Source organism: Contarinia nasturtii, unplaced genomic scaffold (assembly GCF_009176525.2).
Source record: "Contarinia nasturtii isolate CC-2019 unplaced genomic scaffold, AAFC_CNas_1.1 Cnas_scaffold_695, whole genome shotgun sequence".
Lineage (NCBI taxonomy): Eukaryota > Metazoa > Arthropoda > Insecta > Diptera > Cecidomyiidae > Contarinia > Contarinia nasturtii.
Window position 1 is genome coordinate 9,195,287 of NW_022198046.1, and position 20,464 is coordinate 9,215,750.

The 20,464-nt window shown below is 31.5% G+C and overlaps 1 protein-coding gene across 9 annotated transcripts in view; it reads right to left on the reverse strand.

The window, feature by feature from the left end:
* Positions 1-20,464, reverse strand: part of LOC116341252 (tyrosine-protein phosphatase Lar) — a 380,836-nt gene that overhangs the window by 7,721 nt on the left and 352,651 nt on the right. For 3 of the 9 annotated variants that reach the window (XM_031768206.1, XM_031768200.1, XM_031768201.1), the window contains 11 exons: positions 16,271-16,447; positions 15,018-15,401; positions 14,527-14,660; positions 13,801-13,951; positions 12,159-12,182; positions 11,911-12,011; positions 10,692-10,884; positions 10,111-10,261; positions 9,746-9,882; positions 6,377-6,673; positions 1,285-1,293 (listed from right to left, as the gene is read on the reverse strand). In XM_031768206.1, the coding sequence (XP_031624066.1) occupies positions 1,285-1,293; positions 6,377-6,673; positions 9,746-9,882; positions 10,111-10,261; positions 10,692-10,884; positions 11,911-12,011; positions 12,159-12,182; positions 13,801-13,951; positions 14,527-14,660; positions 15,018-15,401; positions 16,271-16,447 (1,758 nt within the window). The remainder of the gene's footprint in view (positions 1-1,284; positions 1,294-6,376; positions 6,674-9,745; positions 9,883-10,110; positions 10,262-10,691; positions 10,885-11,910; positions 12,012-12,158; positions 12,183-13,800; positions 13,952-14,526; positions 14,661-15,017; positions 15,402-16,270; positions 16,448-20,464) is intronic. The other 6 variants (XM_031768203.1, XM_031768204.1, XM_031768202.1 and 3 more) reach the window with 6 other exon arrangements.

Below are 20,464 nucleotides of genomic sequence, written 5' to 3' on the forward strand. Positions count from 1 at the left end.
AAATATATAAAATCATATCATATTAGAATCTATCACAATAACTGCGTCTTATAATAACATTCAACAGAAAATGTGAAAAAAATGAAGAAACTTATTCAAAACTGAAAATTCTATCGATCGACTTAGTTCGACTTTTTCTATTCAGTTTTTGTTTGTTTGTTTGTTTTAGTTTCTAAATCTATGCGACACTTTCTCTCCTAACTATAGGTAATTATAAATCGAAAATTAAGAGAAAACAACGAAAATCGGGTTAGTTGTTAGAAAAGAAGATCGAATTATGTGTGTGTGTGTATCAGTTCCTATCAATTAGTGAACAATCACAATCAATCACGTGAAAATACCCTTCTGTAACCCTAACATATTTCCTACATTTTTCATTGACCTAACGGGTGTTTGTGCAAATGAATTGCTACACATTTGAATACCAGATCTTGTGACTTTGTCACAATCCCTAACAAAAAAAATCTACAAATTTCTTTTTGTTATTCGAGTGCCAGACGATGACTTAAAAACAAAAATTTATTTCGGTTATTTATTAGAATCGATAAAAAAAAGAAAAAATTTGTAATTATGTCCGGTAAGCTTCCTTTTTTGAATGCAAGAAAAAAGATTAAATTTTGGTTAATAAACAGAAACAAAACGGGAGAAAGAAAAAAGAGAAAAACAAATTAAAGGTCCTCAGCAGGTTGCATGTTGAAGAGAAAAAATATACATAAAAAAGAAATGCACAAAAAAAGAATTTTGTTTTTGAAACAATTGCTCGGTAAAATTATTAAAAATTATAAAAAAATAGTTAGTATTTGTTTTATTATTTAATAAGAAAAATATCCTTATTTCACTCCAACACATTATATGATTGCTGAAACATTTAAACACTAATATCAACAATAAAATGAAAAGTATACAAAAATCTAAAAAAAAACATAAATTATTAAAAATGTTCTTAGACTCAAAAAATATAAAAAATAAAATATATTTTAAATCAGAAAAAATGACGAAAATAAAGGTCAAAGCAAATTCCAAAGGGTGTTTTGAAGCAGCAAAATTCAAAAAACCAGACAACGAAAAATGTCCGTGAAAAATCAAATTTTCACGATACAAAAAACTGTAACAGCAAAACAAAATGGAATAATAACAATAATATACCAATTATCCATGACGGAAAAACAAAATGAAAACACACGCACACAACAAAAACCAAAATATATGATTGCATGGTGGTCATTTACAAAAAAACACGTCATCTAAAAGTTCTTAATTTTATGGTTTCGTCTCGGTACTCACTCTTTACGTCTGTAATTCGTATTTTTGTTTTGTTTTCGGTTTAAGTTTGAAAGGTTTGGGTTTTTGATTTTTATTCGTTTTAAATCCATGTTTGTGCAAAAAAAAGTGTTTGGAAAAAAGTAGTGAATTGCGAAGCCATCATTGACAAACGCGTACACATAGACAACAATGCGTAAAATGCCAAAAACAAATTTATTACGTTTGTTGCGCACGAAGACGACGACGACGACGACGATTTACCGATGTGCAGAAAATCAATTGCCGCAGACAAAATAGTCAGATACGAAAAAAGAGCAAAACAAAGAAAAATACATGATAAGATCATTGAAATCGAATCCAGACAATCTACATTTAATCAAAAATGTTATGGTTGTTTTTTTTTTTAAATCTATGAACAATTTTTTGTTTCGTTTAAAAATTAAGTTGATTTTCCATCGGTATCGCAATCGATTGGCGTCTCCTCCTGTTTATGTTATGAAAAAAGTCATCAATGGTATCAAAAAGCAAAAAATTCCATTTTTTATAGTCCAAAGCTGGCATAATTTGCAAAATACATGGCATTGTATGAATATGAGTTTTTTTTTTTAATTAATACGAAAAATCATGAAAATACGAAAAAGAAAAAAAATGTCATTAATTTCAAGACTTGCACACATTTTTTAGTATTTTCTTTCCTAGCGTTATTTTTTTTCAATCTCAAACATCAAGAATTTCGTGCTTTGATGTCTTTCTGGGAAATAAATTACCGCACAAAAGTAAAACAAAATATTATCCTAGAAAAACGAAAACTCTAAGTCGGATTTCTGCGTACTCTCTATTCGTCTGAAACGCAAACTGATCGATAAAGTTTCTTGTTTTTTTTTTCACACACACGCACGAAATGAACAATTTTTGATATTTTCGTTTTGTGTGATAATTCTTGTGGACATTTTCAATAGATATCAAGTATACATGAATTACAAAATAATTGGATAAAAACAACAAGTTCATTTTCAATCAAAGCAAGTACGCAAAAAATGGCTCATTTCTTGCTGTCTGTGAAAATAGCAGTAATTTGTTTGGTTTCATGCATTGAAGCCAAATTAAATAAAAAGTGATCAAAATAAAAGCTAGCAATGACAAAAGTTCGAATCATATTTTGTCGATGAAAATGTCTTTAAGGAAATGATTGTTAGTGTTTGTGAATATGTCTAAATATTGTATTTCATCGTTTATGGTTGGTATTCAAATGTATAATTTGTTTATAAATCTTCCTGCGATTGTTCTCAATTAATTCGATAGTTAAAACCCTATTTGTGTCCTTATCTCAAATATGTTATCTGCACCTTTAGAAACGCCGGCAAATTCATCGTTGCAATTGTTCGTTTTCCATTCATTCACACAACGAACAAACCAGTATCAACATAAACGGAATTAAACCGAAAAAAAAACGAAAAAATGAAATAAATTAAACACAGTCACATTAATATTGTTTATTCGCTTTCATCAGTTCCATTGAATAATTTCGTGTTCTTTCTTTGTTTTATTTTCTCTCGGGTGAAAAAATATCGATGGTTTTCTGATTGATTCCATGCTCATTCACACGTTTGTATATACCTGACTTAAACAATTGAACAACAATATTATAATTGATAAAACTCGCATTCGATGCAATCGCTGGAATTGCGTGTGTTCGTCCAATCAAAAATCGATTCATCATATTTCAGCTGTCACTTGAAAAATTGAATAACAAACGAATTTTTTCTAAGGAAATAGTTTGAAAAACGTATCGTAAAATCATAATAGATTACAGGTGCAGATATATAAAAAAGAACAGTGTGTGTAATTCAATCAATTTTGTGTGGTGCTTTTTATTATAAAACGTTGCACATTACAAACGAACAGACAAAAAAAAAATATATTGAAATTTTGATTGTGTTTTTTGGCACAAAAGAGCGCATTTCATAGTTGCATGATATCTAATTGGCTTTTTGTGTGCGACAAATGACAAATGAAATCGATTTATCTAATTGAATTGGTGCATTTCAGTGCGTTTCGAAAACAAAAGAAAATTTTTAACAAAAAAAAAGAGAGAATCAATTTGTTTGCGTCATGGTGGTAATTAAAACAATTGGTGCGTGTGAAATGCTGCTATTTAAGTGCACGGTTTTATAATAAAGTGCAAAATTCAAGTGCATTGTTTTAAAAGACAACTTGATTTCAGCTACTAATTGGTGCCGTTGTATATATAAAAAAAATACAAATGAAAAATAAAACAAAATGAAAACAAAACCAAAAACACTTAGATTTTGTTTGATTAAAATTTAATTCTAAAATATTTCCCTTGCAAAACATACTGATCTGTTAGTTTCGATTTTCTTTTTTTTTTATAGAAAACTACAATAAATAGGTGCTCTGTGTGAAAGAAAACAAATGATGTGCGAGTTATAAGATACTGTCAAACTGTTTTGGTGCCCTTTAAATTCTCATTATTTATTCAAATTCTAATTCGAGCTTTTTCGTGTCTGATGAATGTGCGAGAATGGATATTTGTATGTGTGTGTTTATGTGGAATAGTGCAAAAGCAATTCTTCTTTTTATGCATGTTAAGGAAAATGATTTAAGGAATTGATATGTGTATGTGAGGAAAAGACCGCGAATGAATATTTTTTTGATAACTTTGACTTTTTGTCACGTAACAAAAATCAATGTTTTTACAAAAAAAAAATGTTCAAAAAAATTAAACACATGTGCAAAAACTCAAAAACTGCTTTGCATCCCAAAATCAAATTTTCATTGCAAATCTCAAAAAAGCAATACGCATCGAAAAACAATAGCAACACTGCCGTGTTCGATGAAATTTTGATTCTGGGTATATGTTTAGGTAGCAATATTGTTTGTTCCGAGAGCAAAAATTCGAAAAAAATATATATATGCAAAAACTTCAAAGCAAAATCAAAATCTAAAACCGACTTCAATTTCAGAAGAAAAATATTAGAAAATAAATCAATGTTCGACTAAATGTGTGTGCGTTTCATTCATGACTATATTATAAAAAATCATGCACTAAATTTGGCACTGGCCACTCTTTTTCTGTCTCTCTCTAAATGCAAAAAAAGCAACTCAACGACTTTTGATTTGCATGTGTACTACTACGCAAAAAAAACTGAAATTTTCGAAATTCATGTCAAAACTAAGCTCATACCAAAAAACGGTGCGGTGCTTGAAATTTGATTGAAAATATGTATATGTGATAAATTATTATTTATGTATATTGAGTAAATTTCCAAATAATTTAAAAAAATATGATTGACATATGCTCTTCGGATTAAATTTATGCCATTTGGCATCAAACACAATAAGATTTGTGGCAAACATGTGTTGATAAAAAAAAGATCATTCAATTTTGGTAAATGTATGCACAATTGTAGCTTGAAACAACAAGATTCGATTCATGTCAAATCCTTCCATTTGTAGGATTATGTGCTAAGCCTCCGCCCATTATGAAAAACATTTACGTAAAACATTTTCCCAGAAATTTAAGAAAAAAAAATGGTACACAATTTTATTCGTCAGTATTGCGTTTATCTTCTATCGCAATAACATTAAAAGCAGATGAAACACGTTTAATTTACTTGATGGAAACACTAAAGCTCGATTCTTTATGACGTGCTATGCTCTATTTTTATTTGGCGGGAAACGCATTTTTTCCCATTTTGCAAACGCATCACAAACACATTCCCTGAGGGCTCGTTATATAAGCTCGCAAAAATAAACCAATATATGCGGTGCACAAAAGTATATTAAATGTAGATTAAATGATAATGCCTTCCAATTTAATAATTGCAATGGGAAAAAGGCAAAACTCAAAAACTATATTATCTGTACATAAATCAACCCAAATAAAAGGGAACATATTTTAAAAAATAAATTTTCATGCGTTTAAAAAATACAATTTCAACGAGAAAATAAATAATTCAATGAAAATCAACTTCCGTAATAGCATTTCCATCAAGTACTTATGATGATCATATGCACAATTCACATGCTTCAATTGTGCAGATGAACAAGTGTAATTCGGTCACAAAAGCTACTTTTAATGTCAAACAGCAATATTTTACAGAAAAATGAACAAAAAATTGTGCACAAATTTCCATCAACATCATCCGAATAACATATGGCAATAAATTTGCATTCAACAACTTACATTTATTGAGAGTAGATCTTCATTGTTGCATTACACACTAAAAATGAGCACACAACAAGGAAGATCTGTAGTAATGATTAACCGCATTTTTATACGGAAAATTAAATCGATGTAACAATTGAGCATGTTACAATGTAATGCATATAGTGTTCTCGTTTTAGTAAATAAGTGGTATTCAGTTTAAACATCTTTCAATTCACAATGTGGATAGAAAAATATTAAATTCCGTAATAAATTAGTTAAAAATGTAAAATGCTCAATTTGTACGTAAATTTCAAACTCTGGAATATTTATAAAAGAGATATCGTTTAGAGTTTGAAATTTATAAAATTGTGTGAAGAAGATATAAGAATAAAATAGTTTTTTTGTATGAAATATCGAAAAATAAAATATAGAAAAATATTTCGGTTCAAAAAAATGTTTTATGGTTTTAGACGTCAAAAATTCGTTTGTCCAGATCCATTTGATTTGCTACCTGTAAAAAAAGACTCTCAAAAATGTCTCAAAAAAGATTTCACCATTCAATCCATTTGTGGAAAAAATAGATCGATCGAAATGTTCAAAAAATGTGTTTGTTCTTTTAAAATAGTGTAAGTGGAGGGTGGAGATGCGTCAGGTGATTTACCAGCAGAATTGCTTATATTATCGCCAAAAAGAATGCCAATTTTAGCTGATAATACATATGGCCGCTGGCAAACCACCAAACTGAATAGGGGTGAAAATAAATTGGTTTGTTTCAATAGCTCGCATTTCTTTTATCATGTTAAAATGTTGTTAGATTTTTTGTAGAGTTAGTTAATTAAAAATTAAATTATAGTTAGATTTATTATAAGATTTCTTTACGGATTTTATGTTTGTTTTGTTTGATGTGTTTTTGTTTTTTTTTTGTTACATATTTTTACATACCGTCCTCGAGAGTTCGCACAACGATTGGATATGATCGTGGTCCGTCGCCAATTCTTGTGCCAGCTAATACCCAAATCTTATAATCGGTCCATCGTTTCAATTCGTCCAAAATGATTTCGGTGATATTGAGTGTCGTGACCGATGCCTCACTATCGGACAGACCATTTTCCACGAAAAATACTTTATAATAAACGATTTGACCGTTGGATCGTTCAGCTGGTGGTGGATACCACGATACAGCTATGGTTGTTGGGCTCATCGCTTCTGCGCTGATATTGTTCGGCGGTGCACCCGGCACTAATTCAGTCAATCAATCATTTTATACATATACATATCATCGATTATTTTCGGGTGCAATTCGGTAATTTTGTTTAATTTTTTGTTTGTTGTTTTGTTTTTAATTGAATTTCGTTGTCATCAATTTGTGTATTGATTTGTCGTTTGGTCAATGTGTGTATTTTTGTGGATGTGGGTGGTGTGTGTATGTATGTTTGGTCGATGTGTTTATGTTTGGTGTATGGTTTAAGTGTTGTATGTTGTTGTGTGCATATGTAAATATGTTTAGATCGAATGTATAAATATATATTCAATTAATTTAAATCGCACACACAAAAAATCAAGCGCAAAACATAAAAAAATGAAAAGAAAAAAAAAGAAAAAAAGCAAATTAGCAAATTTTGATTTAATGAAAAGAATGCTGAAAAATTGAGAAAAAAAACTTAAAGAAAACTTAAGATAAAGCTGAAATGATAAAGCATTGAAATGAAAAAATCCACAAAAACAAGAGTCAAAACAAGGATAAAATAGACTAAAAATCAAACAAAAAATTGTGTGTTCCCTGTGAAAAATAAATATCTTCTTTTTCCGTTTTTGTTTATATTTTGTAATATAGAATTTTAAATGGATATAGAAAATGTGTAATTGGCATTTACCGTTGGCTTCATTATCAATCATAAAATCCCGTTTATTTTTGGATTGAATGAATAAATTATTGTATCGGTTTTGTTTTTTTTTTTTGGTTCGTTCGATTTAAATTGAGAAAGAGTATTCAAATGAGAAGGAGGGGGAGAAAGAATTGTAAATATTCGATAATTTTCAATTAGGTTATTTTATTATTTATTGCATGTTTGATGCGTTGAAGTGTAGATTAAATGTAAATATTTATTTGGATGTAAAAAAAAAACTGTGCTATTGAATATTGTATACTTGTGCAAGTGTATTGCCAAAAAATTGTGCGTTTGATTTAAAATTTGTGTGTCGTTTTTTTTAAGTACAGAAACGTGATTGTGAATTACACAATACAAAAATGCTAACCAAAAAAAAGAGGAAAAACGTATGCGGTAACAAATATCGATTTTCTTTTTTTTTTTTATTTGAAGGGGGTGCGATTTTCCGTACGTTTTCTGTACGAATAGGTTATACAAAAATGAATTATGAATAAATCGAGTGAAAAAAAAATATTTAAACACAAAATGTCGTAGTATACTCGCAAAAATAACGGTTTCAACTAAAACGGAACAAAAACTTGAGTGCGTATTACGTGTTGCTCTTCAACTGGGTACAAAATAACGGGTGTGTGAGTGCATAATAGCATATCAAAAAGGTGCGATGGTGCTCCAAATATATATAAAACGTGTATTTATAATATATATTTATAATTTTTTTTTATAAAAAAAAGTAGGTGTGGTGAATATAACATCAAAAACATTTTAATTGTTCTTTTGCTCTTGCTGTGTTTTTTTTAATCGAAAATTGAATTCAAATAAAAATTTAAAAATAAAAATGAAACACTCAATAATTTGAAGCATGCAATTCGTTTGTTTTCACAAATGAAAATGTTCACTCTTTCTCTCTTTTTTTTTTTCAAATTCGATTAAATAAAAAAAGCAAAAAAAAAAAATCATCAAACCTCACACCAAGCAATTTCACTCTCCTGCAAAATGATTTTTTGTTAAGTTTTCTATCTCGCTCTCTGTTAAAACACACAAAAATTCAATTAAAACCACTCAAATCACACAACAAACGGTTTACAAGTGGCCTTGTCTGGAGTATAATACACAGACACCAAAAAATACACTCCAAAAAAAAATCAAATTAAAGGAGATCAGAAAAAGGAAAAAATTTAAATAAAGCATCACTTCACACATCACAGAATCATTGACATAACAATAATAACTCACGCTTCGATTTGGCTGTGATTTACAAAAAGAAATTGGAAACATAAACATCAACAACAATGGAATCAATCAAAAAATCGGCTCAAACCCAACAGCGACTCAAATCCTCAACTGATTGTTCACAAATAAAATCAAGTGCAATCAATGTACAGAAAAATAAAGGAAGAATCGATAAAATATAACTGAAAACATAACTGAAACGATTTTCATTTTATAACGAAATAAACTCAAGACTTTCAAGTGGATACATATTCATTTTGGTGTGATTAGTGCATCGTATCGATGTCGATTTATCCTATTTTTTTCATACACTCTCACTCGTTCTCCCATGCGCTCAATGCTCTAGTGAATTCAAACAAATTGATTCAATCGACATCAATCTCTCGTTATATATGTGTTGCAATTGAACGAAATGCTGGATCAGCAGCATCACAGTGCAACAATTCACACATTTCACATTTCACACCCATATTCGTATCAAATTGGTTGTTGTTGCTTTTATCGTAAGTGTGCCACTCGTGCATTTTACCCACCAAAAAAATTCCGTCTCAATCATTATTTATGATACGTATAATTGAAAGAAACGAATAAAAAAACGATAAAACCAACTATTTCCAATATGCTTTTATATGGTGACATGTTTTATTTTTTATTTTTTTCAAAAAGCATTTTGGGTGGAAACATCATCACTCATACAATACTCAAAGTTACAAACTGTCAGCAACCACTCAACATCAAACAAACAAATTGTAACACTCAACATATTCGTCCATGGTGGTCCAACCACAGATATTTGTATGTGGTGAACAGATAAATACACTCAAATTGTGATTAAACACACACTTCAGCGGTTCGCATCAAAATGTCAATTCGTATGCACTTTGATGCTATCAAATCAACGATATTTCGTTTTCACTTTAAAATATTGTTGACTCTGTTTTTTTTATTATCTTTTTCTTCTCAAAATGCTTTCGTTTCATCGAAAGTGAAAAAAAAATGTCACGGAAAAAAATCTCAATCGCATTGACAAAAAAAAATCTTTCTTTCATTTTTCAAAAATCTTTTTATCCATTTCAAAAATCAATTTGATTCTCAAAAAACAACCTAACTCTCTGAATATTCGCGTTACAAAAATAAAACGATTCCCATATATGTTTAATTAAAATTAGAAAAATGTAATATGATTTCTTACCGTATTGTTTTGTTCGAACTGGAATCGGTGGAGTCGTTGCACCTTCGCCGCGTTGTGATCGAGCTGCCAACCATATGTAATACAATGTATCCGGATACAAACCCGCCAATTTATATGTTTCAGTATTTGCGATGCGTCTGCAATGATTTTTGCAAAAAGCGAACGAAACGATCAAAACAAAAATGAAATTATAATTAGAGAAATGTCTTCGCAATTGTGAAAAGTGAAAATAAACTATTTATTAGAAAATAATCAGAATGGATGGATAAAAAGTGATTTTATGTTTATAGAATTGTCACAAATCAAAACTAGACTAAATAAATAGCAGATGGAATTGAAAGGAATGAAAGAACATGAAAACTTACTTGTGGTGCGCTTCATTTGCATACGTATCATTCCAATACAATTCATAGTGTACGATATTTTCATTGGAATGAATTGGTTTCGACCATTGTAATACCACATCGGTTTCTCCGATGTCGGTCGCACGGAAATTGCTTGGCTGTGACGGAACACCTGATTTGATTGTACGACACCGCCGAGTAGGATATCGTCGTCGTTGTTATATGCCAGTCGTGTGTGTTTGTGTTCAGAAGGATGATTTTTATTATTCGTCGTCGTCGTCGTTGCCATTGTTTCGTATACAAAAGTGAAAATTCAATTTTACCATACGTTCCATGCATCGGCGAAATGGCAATATTGTCAAAGAGTTTTGTATGTTGATCATTGAATTGGCATTGTGTATTGTATGTGTTGCGTTTGGAAAACATGCGAATATGAAATAAAATCATTCATTTAGCTATTGTCATTCAAATTGGTTGAATGGCATGGTTGTTTGTGTTTGCGTGAGGCATATATTCAATGTACTCTCTCCCCCTCTCTCTCTCCCACACACACTCACTCACCATGCCATGCACACATGAATGAAAATTCAATTTATCCATACCTTGCTGTGTCTTCACTTTCACCGGATTGGACATTGGGCCGGCACCCATGCTTGTGAAAGCCTGTACACGTACTGTGTAAATGGCGAGCGGTGTTAATTCCGATATTGTTGTTAATTCGCTATTGTCGACCATTTGTGAATCCCAAGATGCTTCTGGCTGATTTGGATTTGTTGTATAATAGACTTTGTAACCCTGTATAATTTAATTAAAAATCGTCACACATATTATAATTTGGTCTATGGCACTGACGGCACATCGAATTATGGCCACAAAAAGAATGTTAGCAAATAAATTATTATTCCAATGTCCTATCGATGATACCATTTTCTCGACATACTTTGCTTCAATGCTCGAAAATTCCTTTTCCTTGCTAATATGTTCAATCCCAAAACTGCTCCAAAAAATCACGTTAAAACGAAAATCTATCTATATCCCGGTCAAACTTTTCCATCAACATTCCGTTCCGATCAAATAACGTACACACAGCTTTGTGGTCTATTCTATAGTCGTCGCCATTTTCATAAGTTTCTTTAAATACACTTTCAAAGTTGTGTAATTATTGAGAGACATTCTAGACACCGAACAAAAAGTGACAACGATGCTGGCACACGATTGTGAAACGCGAGGACGGACAGCAGTTTCGAAAAGTTTTTCAAGTTTTGTAAAGATATGAAATCATATATCAACCACACACGAATCTCATATTGCATGCACATCATTCACTAAGTCAGCACACAGACACAATGAAACGCATTTTGAATGATTTTAACGTTGTGGCATTTCTCTGTTATTAGTCTATTATTTTCTTTATTGGTTATTATATTCTTGAATGATAATGCCTGTGCACGCTAGAGACGGAGAGTGATTTTACATGACCGGATATTACTTTGAATGTCTTTCGATTATTACAAAAGATGAAAATTGTCGATGGATTTTATACGTATTCTGATCGTCAGAACTTTCTTTGAACAGTTTGTTCTCTTACAAAAACATGCTACACTAATTAAAGCAAATGTTGCTTTTCCAAATCTTTTTGCAATGTCCAAAAGACTTTAAGCGATGAGTGTACGGATAGACCAATAATTAAACATCATACACATGTTAGACGGAAATCGATGCACATTTGCAAAGTATGTCTCGATTCATTAGGAAGTTTAAAGTTTTGCTTTGAACACCAAAAAAAGAATGAGAAACGATGAGCTTCAAACTTAAACTTACAGTTACTTGGCCGTTTGGTGTCTCTGGCGGTTCCCATGTTATCATCATCATTGATGGACTTAATGGTCGCACTTGAACATTTCTTGGTGCACTTTCCATTTCTAAAATTGCCGGAACAAAAAGTATAAGGATAGAAAGCAGTTTGCAAACGATTAGCATACAAAAACAATATAATGGACACAAATCTAATAGAATTGAAAATGTTTTTTTTTTATTTAAAACAAATGTTCAATTGACGTGACACTTACTGGCACCTCCATTTATCGAATCATCTTCAGTTCACAATTTTATTTGTTTTTTTTTTTTGTTATGTACATTTTAGTGAGGTTTGTTTATATTTTTCGTTGTTTGTGTTTTTTTTCGGGTATTTATGTTAATTTTGAGTTTATTATGTGGATTAGTCGTAATTTGCACACACACAAATACAAAACAGCAAATGGCGAAGATTGTGTGACAAATGCAATTTACAAGTAGTGATTAGATGTTTTTTTTTCGGATTTTTGATTGGTTGTGATATATATATAGTTAGTGATAGGTAGTGGTGGCGGTGGCAGTGGTGATGTTATACATACAAATCGAAAGCATGAAAATAGACATGAAAAAGGTATTAGAGTTAAAAGCAATTTTCTTCTCTTGAAACAAAAATACAATGCTATTATTATTATGAAAATTCGTACAAAATGCCTTATTTATATTTGAGCCTCATATATTCTTGGCCTAAATTTTTTTCAAAGAATGGAAAGAAGAATCAAAGGCTCAAATATCGAGCGAAAAATGGCATAAAATGAGCAAAGTAATGAACAATAGTTTTACATTTAAATGTAAAAGTTTTTGTGTTAGAGTGAGAGAGTTTTCGCGTTGAAAAAACTTCGTTTTATCAGCCAATTGCGGCAAAAAAACAATAGCTGTTTAAAGGAAGTGGAACCAAATAAATGTATATAAATTGAAAAGTTATCGTTCTTTTTTCTTGATACAAAGTTGAAACCGATCCAAAATGAAGAAGAAAAAAAATGAAAAGAAAAATAGTTGAACGAATTTCCATGAATTATTCTAGTTTTGTATACAGATTGATGTTTCGACTTACAATAAAGGTTATTGGCATTTTATTTTGTAGCCGCCAATATAAAATGTTCATTCATAGTAAACGCATTTTGTTATAATCCGAGGGACAAGGTGGGCAGCAGCATTACGTAGAAAATTGTAGAAAAAAGTTTTTTTTTTTTCGATTATATTTGAGATATACGTAAATGGTGTATTTTAAATGGTAAACGTCGACGGTCGTTTGTTTGATTCATTTCAAGAGAACAAAAAAGGCTTTGGCACACAAAACACAAGGTGGAAAATAAAGAGGGTAGGAAAAACGCAAACAGAACGAAACAAAATCAACAGATAAATTTGAATTCACGAAACACAAGTGACACACGTTCGCATCCGAATTTCGAGGAATAAAAAGAAATTAAATGACACAACATGAAAATGGCATTTATTGGGTGAAAGAAAATCATATTCATCTAACTGAAGATAATGAGTTGCGTTCATTTTTGTATATGTATATTTAAAAAAAAAGAAGAATTTCTTTCTACTGCGTTCCTTTCTACGCTGCGAACCAAAGAAAGTTCATTTTCAACTGAGTACCGATCGAAAATGAATTTTCTTCTTTTTGTTCGTCTCGTTTTCCATAGAAAAATGAGAAAAATCGCGCGTACGCATTGCATAATTTTGTTTGCATTTTTCGTTAGGTCGACAGATAGAGCGAGAGAGATTGTGTGTGAGACAGGAAAGGAAAGAATGAAAATTAAATCGTGAAAACGTGAACTCAAATAAACCAATTAAAAAGAATATGCAAAGCCGAAATTCATGAGACAATTCGTTTTGTTGAAACACTCTTACCTGTTTCACCGGTCGTCGTGGTGGCTGGAATGGATGCCGGTCCACGTCCAATATTATTCACAGCAATCACATAAAATTCATATTCCGTGTATGGACTGAGCGCACGCACCACATAAAACATTGTTATAATGCCGCTAATCTCGCTAAATGCCTGCGCATTTTTCAAACGTCCCGACGGAACGAATGTTGAAAAAAGGTATAGAAATTTTTTTCTCTCATGAATAATAAACAAGAAGAAAAATGCACACACACACACTTACCCAGTCACACAAATGAGAGAGAACGTTGCGGAATGTGAAATGCTCATTCATTTGAATATGTTTTATTTTGAAAAAGAAAAGGTGAAAACTCGCGCGGTTGTAATGGAAATTCCTTTGCCAAGACCATTTAGTTACCAGTCTAACAAGAGATTCTACTTCAAGAGCATAAACATAGTTCACGGAATGTAATTTTCTTCGAGCAAAAATTAAAATGTATTCATTCCGGTAAATTTTGAACGTATAGAAAAAGTTTGTACGTTAATGTGAATCGCAGCAAAAACGCACGAATGATTTCTTGTTATTTGAAGTGTTCGTTCTCTTTCTATTTGTCGCAACTAAACACTTTATTACACCATTTTTATCTTTGCAGCGGGCAAAAGTTTTCCATATTCATTCCAGCAACCAAAGGGAATCGGGATGTGTGTGTGTGTTTCTCAAACAAATGAAAGAATTAGTTTTAACTTACCTGATTTGCATTTTTCGGTTTGTACTGAATCACATAATATTGTAAATCTTCAGGTCCTTTGTAAGACCACTCAAGTCGCACGGATGTGGCAGCAACCTCCGATATGATAACATCAGTTGGTGCGGTTGGCAAAGCTGTATATTTTTTTAAAATCAAAAACGTATGCACAAAATGCAACGCATGCAGAATAGAAAATTAAGTTGTGTATTTTGGATTAGATGAGATTTTCAGAACAGTGTCAAAAATGAACTTTTGCGTGTGTATGTGACTTTTAATGCAAAAATACCATGTTCACCACTAATATATTTTTCATTTAAAAATATTTATATTGATTTTCATCTAGCGATAACTTTTGCCGAGTAATGAGACTTTTTACAAAAGTTTAATTAATTTTTGAGTTGTGAATCAACGGAATCTAAATGAAAACGGGTGTGCTTCACTGTTACTTGTCGTGCGATGTTATCGGTGTTTCTAACATAAATTTCACTTACATTGAACTTTGACCATAGCATGAGCTTCGATCGTGCCCAAAGTCGATGCAGCAATGCACGTGTAGTTGTTGCTCTGCTGAATGTTCGTCAATTCAAGCACATTTTTACCGACTGGCATTTGATCTTCGGGTGTTATATCATTGGTTCCTGACTTCCAGCGCACAAACGGCATTGGTGATCCAACGGCAACACATTCCAAACTTAAATTTGCTCCGAGCATTATCTCATTGATCGGTTCGGGTAAACGAGAAAATGTTGGTGGAACGCGTCTCTCTTTCACATACAATTGAGTTGGTTTCGAATGCTCAGTTCCCACTGAATTTTCTGATACACACTCGAACTTTCCTTGATCCTCTCGTACGCTATCTACTATTTGAAGACTCCCTGCAATTTGACAATAACAAATTTGATTTTTTAATAGAAATATTGGGAGACAAATTGATTAAATCTAGTTTGCTGCTTATTGTGTACTATTTTATAATTAAAATCCAATTTTTTTAAATCTGGAACTGTTTCTGAATCGCTTTGTGAAGTCTTTTGACCTATTGAATGCATATTTTCCCATAATACAAACCATTCATTTAAAAAAAAGCGATTAATTTTGTTTCACATGAAATTAATGTGAAATGTTTTGAATTTGTTTCTTTACCGTTAACATCAATTCAACTGAGTTGAAAAAAAATCAAAACTTGCACCTGAATGAATATTGTAATGCATAAGTAATGTTCAATGTACATTTATGTTCTATATTTTCAGTTGTATGCCATATGATTTGTGTGAGCAAAAAAAGACATACATCATTTTACAACAGCCACGACAAAAAAGTGCAAGTGGTTTCATTTTGCAGTCATTAATGAAAATTTATGATTTTTAACTTCAGCCAAAATGGTCAAATCATGTGGAAAATAAACTTATGCATTACAATGATGAAATTGTTTTTTAACAAAAAAAAAAAAAAACGAAAAAAAAACTGCTTTTTGTCTGATTTGCAATTTATGATCAAACATGCAGAGATTGTGCTGGTTATGAAAATAATAAAAATTGTTTTTATAAATTTGATAAAATAAATTGCGTCGGATGAAATTTATGGCCATCGAATAGTTAATTAAGTGTGGCTTAAAAAAGGAAAATAATAATAATTCTGGTTGTAAATATATTCGTGTCAATAACACCATATTGTTATGAATAAATTAAAACAGCTGATATCAGCGTAAAATCATACACTGAAAAATATCCTTTATTTTAGCACTTACCATCAATCAATGTGTATCGTTGATTCATTTCCAAACGTTTGCCATCTTTGAGCCAGTAGATCTTTGGGGTTGGATTTCCGGTTGAACGGCACTGCATCACTGCGGTGTGACCAATTTCGATGACTCGCGTCTGCGGACTTTGTGTAATTATGGGGAAACCACTTGGCGTTTTATCGGCTACAAAAAAAAAACATGAAAAGAAAAGAAAATCGCTTAATTAAAATAGAGACTTGACAGAATGGCATTTGATAAGGATGACATGAATTTGATTTGGCAAATGCAATTTCTCTTATTTTTGGCATGACGACAACACAACCGAATTGTCGCTGAAATTCTATACATTGTGAAAGTAGCGCGGTACTGTACACATGAATGTGAAAATGTTTTTTTTTCCTGTTTAGTACTCAGACGGTCCCCGGAATGTGCACATAATGGAACAGGTGTGTTTTGCTGTCATTTAATATCTTTTTTACATTATCCATGTCATTATTTTTATGGCCCTTTTGTTCTCCACTTGAATTTTTTTTTAGCTCAAGCTCTAGGTTTATCATTCGCTCGCTTTCTATCTGCATCTCTTTTGTTGTACATTTCTTCACTTCCTTGTTGTTAACACATAGTCTACTTGAAATGGCATTTTTATATTCGGTTTGTTGCTCCATCACTTCGGACACATATTTGTCAAATGTTGAGAATTCGAAAAAGCGGAATCAAATGAACAAAAGATTTGAGAGTAAAAAAAACCAGTAATGTGATATGTATGCGTATTTTTGAATGTTGTTGTTTGTTTATAGCGTGTTTTAACATAAATGTGATGCTCGTAATTCTGGCCACCTTTTTTAAGTACCATATCGTTTGGTTGGCAATGGCTTTGAAATCTTTAGTTACTTAGCACGATTTTCGAAATTATTCTCACCATTGTTTGCTTTTCTTTTTTTTTTCACCTCATAAAATCACCAGACAATGTGTGCATGCGTACGACTAACACATTCATTCGATGATTTTTCAAAACGAAAATCCAAGCATTTATTGTTTAACCAAGCGCACAGACAAGTCTATTATGTGAAAAAGGTACAAAGGCCACATACTTTGATAAGAAGAATGAAATGAAGAGCTATGCAAGAGAGTGGTTTTGCATGACGCAATTATGTTTGTCATTTTCTTTTGATTCAATGACATTTTCCTCATTCGAAGGTTTTACGTTTCAATAAATTCACAAGCCACCCATAACAATTCATCTCTTTTGGTGCGCTTATTTCATGAATTTAATTTTCAAACAATGCCATCACCATGGAATTTTGCTCTTTTCATCTAAGGAATGAAAAAAAAATGAAAAATAACATTCATTTATTGTAACTCAAAGTTTGTCATTCGGACTACCTCTGGCATTGTATCGACCTTAATCCCATTGACCGATAAAAAGAATCCATAATGAAATTGGCTTTTATATCGACAAAAATCGTTCAGTAAAAACTTTTAATGATACAACAAACTATCTCGATAATAGTGGTTATTGTTTACCGGAAACTATTCCAACGATGTGGCTCTCACTCAATTGAAAGCAATGTGGTTAGTTCATTTTATGTTTATAGATTTTCTATTTTCTTCAATAATAATAATGAGCGTGTTTATTTTGTCATCTCGATCGATTTTTATCCGAAACATGTTCCATGTTGTTTATTGGCATGAAGAAAAATGGCAGCAAATAAGCTATATATTTTGCAACATCATTCATTATGATAAAGAATGCAGTCATCCCCGTGAGAAAATTGCGTCCAACAACTACTAATAGAATATTATGATCTTCATCACCATCAAACCCCTCATCGGTAACTGTTTTATCATTTACGGTTTATGGCCATCCAAATGATGAATACACGATGAAACCGAATGGCAACAGCAGGTAAACACAAATTAGACGACAATCTCTGTTATTCTGCACTTAAAAACCATCTGCGAACAGCGTCGTCACATTTGCCATCAATACGGATATTACAACCATTCACAACAAGGTAAAAGTGAATGAGACACGAATGACATATGCAACTCACATCCATGTGTCATGAGAAATGGCAAACAAAACGAAAGGAAAAATGTATACGATATAATTGTCGTTTCCGACTTTTCACATGATTTATGTTGGAAATAATGTCACTCACTTACTCACATTTTTTTCTTCTCATTCTTCCATTGACTTTATTGCCGACAGAATCAAACGAAACATCGTTTTAATTATGTTATCTGATAAAAACAAATACACAAACACAAGATATAAAAGAAATAATAATTACAGTGAAGTACCTGCTGCTGATGCTGCTTCAACAGAGAAAAGGGGGAAAAACTCATTTATATTCCTCGAGGGATTTCCCACAATAAAGTTTATTTGAAAATAAAACTGAAGATAAAACGTAATAAAATTCAATGTCAATTCTATGATGATTTTTTTCCCTTTTCTTCATTTCAAACAAAATCAGCACTAATTGTGAAATCTATTTGAGACTCTTATGTTTGATATTTTTTATTAATTTACACACTTGATGATAATAACAATCGAATAATTTTATGAATGTGTTTAAATGATGATGCCAATTATAAGTGCAAAAAGAAAACATATATAACTTAATCATGTCGATTAGAATCAGTTGGATTTAATAAAATAGAAATATAACATCGACACAACGCCATCATTAAATTTTAACATCGAAAATGGTGATTATAAGAAATGGCACTGACAACATAAACATTCCGAATGGATGCATATGCAGTGTACACATTTTGCGTTCTAAGAGATGTCATAATGTTCTATTTTGAAACTTTAATGTTTTTAATCTCGATTGAGATCGAAAATGGTGAAGACAGCAAGACTTGGCTTACAATAATATGTGATGACATTTATTCGTATTTCATACTCGGATATCTCTTGCTATATCATCAAAACCATTGAGTGTGCGAGTGTAACATGTTGAAATGCTCTTAGATCTTTCGATTGCAAATGGTTCGATCGAGTGTATGTTTTAGTACACAATTCAAGAGTAAGCGCTTGAATAGAATCAAATCGAAAAACCCAACCGTTTTCATTTCGGTTTCTTTAGTTTGCAACAATGCAATGAACATTGCAATTACTTGAAAATGCATTTGCACATTGCTTGTATATATACTTTAATACACTTTGCTGTCGGAAAATTGCTTAGTTGGGAAATTTGCAAATCGTAAATAAAATAATGAAAATTCAAATGTTAAAATGGTTAAATGGGTAGCCCGGCAATATGTATACGATTTCAGAGTAAAACACATACACAACCAATTGAAATGAGAATATATTCATTGCATTTGGTATACAAATGTTCATGGGTATTGAATGTTTCAATGGTGTTTGCATTAAATGATGCTCATGGAATAGGTGTATATGGCACGTTTATCCCATGCGAATCGTTAGACGACGCACGTCTACAAAGAGTCGAGTGCAATATAGCGTGCATTTTGCATGCATTTTGGGTATATGTTTTCATTTATTCATTCGACTTCATTTGTTATTTCAAACAATTTTACTCTCTGTGAACAGTGAACACCAACATTCGATTGACAATAAAACCAATATTAGAAAGGGAGAGAGATAGAGTTGGGGAAAACAAAGTAGTTGCATTCAATGCGACAACTGCCTTCTTTGTTATCATCAACTTAAAATATATAGACGAGATTTGGTGAGGATTGAGGCTGACGGTATTTGGAAGAGATGTGGATTCAATACAAAACAAACTGCTTAAACTAAAAATGGAACTTTGAAATTCGTTATGACACTTTGAGTAAATTTGTTAAATTGCATTATATTTTCGGAGGCCCAGACAATGAGACAATTTCTATGGAAAAACGGATGAATGGACAATGCTATGCATATGAAAATAAATTGTACTGCATAAACACAACTATTGAACACTTTTCCAACACAAACCAAAAACCATTTTCACAAGAAACCACATAAATAATGCTTCATCGGACATTTATGCAGTTTTAGATATAATTTTGTCAATGACAACACATCTCCGGCATTCCAATTAAATCATAAATTATTGCAAAATTAGAAATCACATGTATTTATGGTATTTTTGGACTTTGTGAGTTCAAATACACAAATAGATTTTATGCATATAAGATAAATATACAGGGTGGCGCATATAATAGGCTCACTCTTAGGGGGTG